The 3,621-nt window shown below is 44.7% G+C and overlaps 1 protein-coding gene across 1 annotated transcript; it reads right to left on the bottom strand.

Annotated features, from left to right (window-relative positions):
• Positions 1 to 587: 587 nt before the first annotated feature.
• On the bottom strand, positions 588 to 2,610 carry LOC133099214 (heat shock cognate 71 kDa protein-like). The gene has a single exon (XM_061202734.1). It carries the CDS (start codon positions 2,593 to 2,595, stop codon positions 643 to 645), a length of 1,953 nt encoding a protein of 650 aa, XP_061058717.1. The 5' UTR covers positions 2,596 to 2,610; the 3' UTR covers positions 588 to 642.
• Between the last annotated feature and the right edge of the window lie 1,011 nt (positions 2,611 to 3,621).

Here is a 3,621-nt window from a genome sequence, read left to right on the forward strand (position 1 = left end):
CTCTCTTTTTAAAACCAATCCCGAAGTAGATCTGCCTTCCTTAAAATTACATTGTGTATCTAGAAAACACTCCTCTGTTCCTAGAGTCACCCTTGCCACTCTGCAGAGGCCTTAGTGTTCAACCTTGCTGACTTGTTATTCTAGCTCTGCTAAGGCTTTTTTATTTTTTTATTCACCGCATGTCGGTGATGGTGAGTTTTATATGTCCACTTGGCTAGTTTTTCATTCAGACACTAATCTAGTTGTTCCCTGAAGGTATTTCTGTAGAGATGATTCATATCTTTAAATACTTGACTTTAGGTAAAGGAGGTTATCCTGCTCCTTTAATAACAAATAACTAATAGAGTTTGTTAGTATTTAACGGGTAGCATGTTTACATAACTAATATTTATGAATTGCCCCCTTTTTTTTATGGTGCCAATTTTAAATACAGTTTTATTTAAGACATTGTATTTTCCACTTATAATACAGTGCTTGTAAAGTGCAATGTTATTTCCTTTCCCCGTGCACACGTTCCATGTTCAAGCATCAAGAATGCCCAGTTTACTATAGCAGCTCAACTTTAAAACTGCCATGGAATTTGCTACAAATTTGGGTCCTTCAGTGTTTTGTGGAACAATGCTACACCTATGCTAGGCTGGCTTAATCAACCTCTTCAATGGTGGGCCCAGAGGAGGCACCGCCAGACGGAGGAGCTCCACCACCAGGGAAGCCCCCGGGCATCCCTCCTGGCATTCCTCCTGGCATGCCTCCCGCGCTCTGGTACAGCTTGGGAATGATGGGGTTGCAGACTTTTTCCAACTCCTTCTGCTGATGTTCAGATTCTTCCTTCTCTGCAGTCTGGTTCTTATCAAGCCAGTTGATTATTGCATTACACTTATCAAGAATCTTCTGTTTGTCCTCATCATTAATCTTGCCTTGAAGTTTCTCATCCTCAACAGTAGCTTTCACGTTGAAAGCGTAGGATTCAAGAGAATTCTTCGAAGACACCTTATCCCGCTGCTTCTCATCTTCAGTTTTGTGCTTGTCTGCTTCCTGAACCATGCGTTCAATGTCTTCCTTGCTCAAATGGCCCTTGTCATTAGTGATAGTAATCTTGTTCTCTTTTCCTGTGCTCTGATCCACAGCAGAGACGTTGAGGATGCCATTGGCATCAGTATCAAAAGTGACTTCAATCTGAGGAACACCATGGGGGGCAGGAGGTATGCCTGTGTGTTCAAACTTGCCAAGCAGGTTGTTATCCTTGGTCATGGCACGCTCACCTTCATAAACCCGAATGAGTACACCGAGCTGGCTGTCAGAGTAGGTTGTGAAGGTCTGCATCTGCGTCTGCTTGGTGGGAATGGTGGTGTTGTGCTTGATGAGGACAGTCGTGACTCCACCAGCAGTTTCAATTCCAAGGGAAAGAGGAGTGACATCCAACAGCAGCAAGTCTTGAACATTTTCTGATTTGTGTCCAGATAGAATGGCTGCCTGGACAGCTGCACCATAAGCAACAGCCTCGTCAGGGTTGATGCTCTTATTCAGTTCTTTCCCGTTGAAGAAGTCCTGTAGAAGTTTCTGAATCTTGGGGATGTGGGTTGAACCACCCACCAGGACAATATCATGGATCTGAGACTTGTCTAGCTTGGCATCCCGAAGGGCTTTCTCCACAGGGTCCAGTGTGTCACGGAACAGGTCAGCATTCAGTTCTTCAAATCGGGCACGGGTAATTGAGGTATAGAAGTCGATTCCTTCATAGAGGGACTCAGTCTCAGTACTGGCCTGGGTGCTGGAAGAGAGAGTGCGCCTAGCACGCTCACAAGCAGTATGAAGGCGACGGACAGCCCTCTTGTTCTCACTGATGTCCTTCTTGTGCTTGTGCTTGAACTCTGCAATAAAGTGGTCAACCATTCGGTTGTCAAAGTCCTCTCCACCTAAGTGGGTATCTGTAGATTTGACCTCAAAGATTCCATCCTCAGTAGTGAGAATTGACACATCAAAAGTGTCACCACCTAAATCAAAGATCAGCACATTTCTTTCTGCTCCGACCTTTTCCTCTAAGCCATAGGCAATAGCAGCAGCAGTTGGCTCATTGATGATTCTAAGTACATTGAGCCCAGCAACAGTTCCAGCATCTTTGGTAGCCTGACGCTGAGAATCATTAAAGTAAGCGGGTACTGTGACAACAGCATTGGTAACAGTCTTCCCAAGGTAGGCTTCTGCTATTTCCTTCATCTTTGTCAAAACCATGGATGACACCTCCTCTGGATAGAAACTTTTTGTCTCTCCCTTGTATTCTACTTGAACCTTAAGCCTGCTTGCATCATTCACCACCATGAAGGGCCAATGCTTCATATCAGACTGGACAACAGCATCGTCAGGTCTTCGTGCAGTGAGGCATTTGGCATCAAAAACCGTGTTGGTGGGATTCATTGCAACTTGGTTCTTTGCAGCATCACTGATCAATCGTTTGGTATCAGTAAAGGCGACATAGCTTGGGGTAGTTCGGTTCCCCTGATCATTGGCAATTATTTCCACTTTTCCATGCTGGAAGACACCCACACAAGAATAGGTGGTGCCAAGATCAATGCCAACTGCAGGTCCCTTAGGCATGGTTGCTGGAGCGTAGGCCCAGGTCTGCTGCAGGAGAAAACGGCAATCTGGAAAGCTGCCACTGCATTCAATGAGCTTGCCCCATATTAACAAGCATTACTGAGTGCCTACCTAATACGTCCTGAGGAGTACTAATTCTCTGATCTTAGAATCTTCATTAATTAACCTAATAATACTATGACTATAGAGAGCAAGGATCTACAACTTGTGTGTGTGTGTGTGTGTGTGTGTGTGTGTGTGTGTGTGTGTTTCATTCTGTTTGGTCATTTGCCCTCACATGCCTTCCTCCAGCATCTTTCTTCCTACATCTCAGGTCTCTTTACATTCTATCCTTTGTCACTTCTCCCTCTCTGTATTTTTTGGCATTCAAATTTCCTTCATTCCTTCCTACTTTTTTTTTTTTCTTTCTTTCTGTTATTCCTTATTCTTCCTTGAGACAGTTTCACAAGCATCTTCACCATCTCTTCTCTGAGCAGATGATCAACCCCAGAGGGAAGATCCTATCACAAGCCATCATTTTCCCTGGGCTCTGGGCTACAGTTTATCAGTTTGTACGCCTGCATTTGTTGGTTCAGCATGGTACTTTGTGTGGCAAGCATTGTTGTCTTTTAATTCTACCTAGCGCTGGAACTCATTTCCTGTTTCAGGAGAATCCCCAGCTCCCTGTTCATAGAGGTGGTGAGCGTATGAACTCAGCTCACCCACTGTCCTCAACTTCAGGGCATTTAGACTCCTGAAGGCACTCAGACACTGAGAGAGTTTGGTTCTCCCTCTGTGATGGAGAGCAGGCAGAGGGCAGTGAAGCAGCTATTGTAGGATTTCCAGTTGGTGGCCCAAGCAGATCATGGCTGTAGTCTGAATCTGCTGTGTTCTCTTTTCAGAGTTTGGTTCTTCACACTTCTGATGAGTTCTGTGAGCTATGCAAGAGCTTTCCAATGTGTTCCTTTTCTGCTCAATTTAGCCAGTATTGTTTCTGTTGTTTGTAATCAGGAACCGTGACTGCCTAGAACACTTTAAATGGGTTAT

The sequence above is a fragment of the Eubalaena glacialis genome, chromosome 1, assembly GCF_028564815.1.
Source record: "Eubalaena glacialis isolate mEubGla1 chromosome 1, mEubGla1.1.hap2.+ XY, whole genome shotgun sequence".
Taxonomy (NCBI): Eukaryota; Metazoa; Chordata; class Mammalia; order Artiodactyla; family Balaenidae; genus Eubalaena; species Eubalaena glacialis.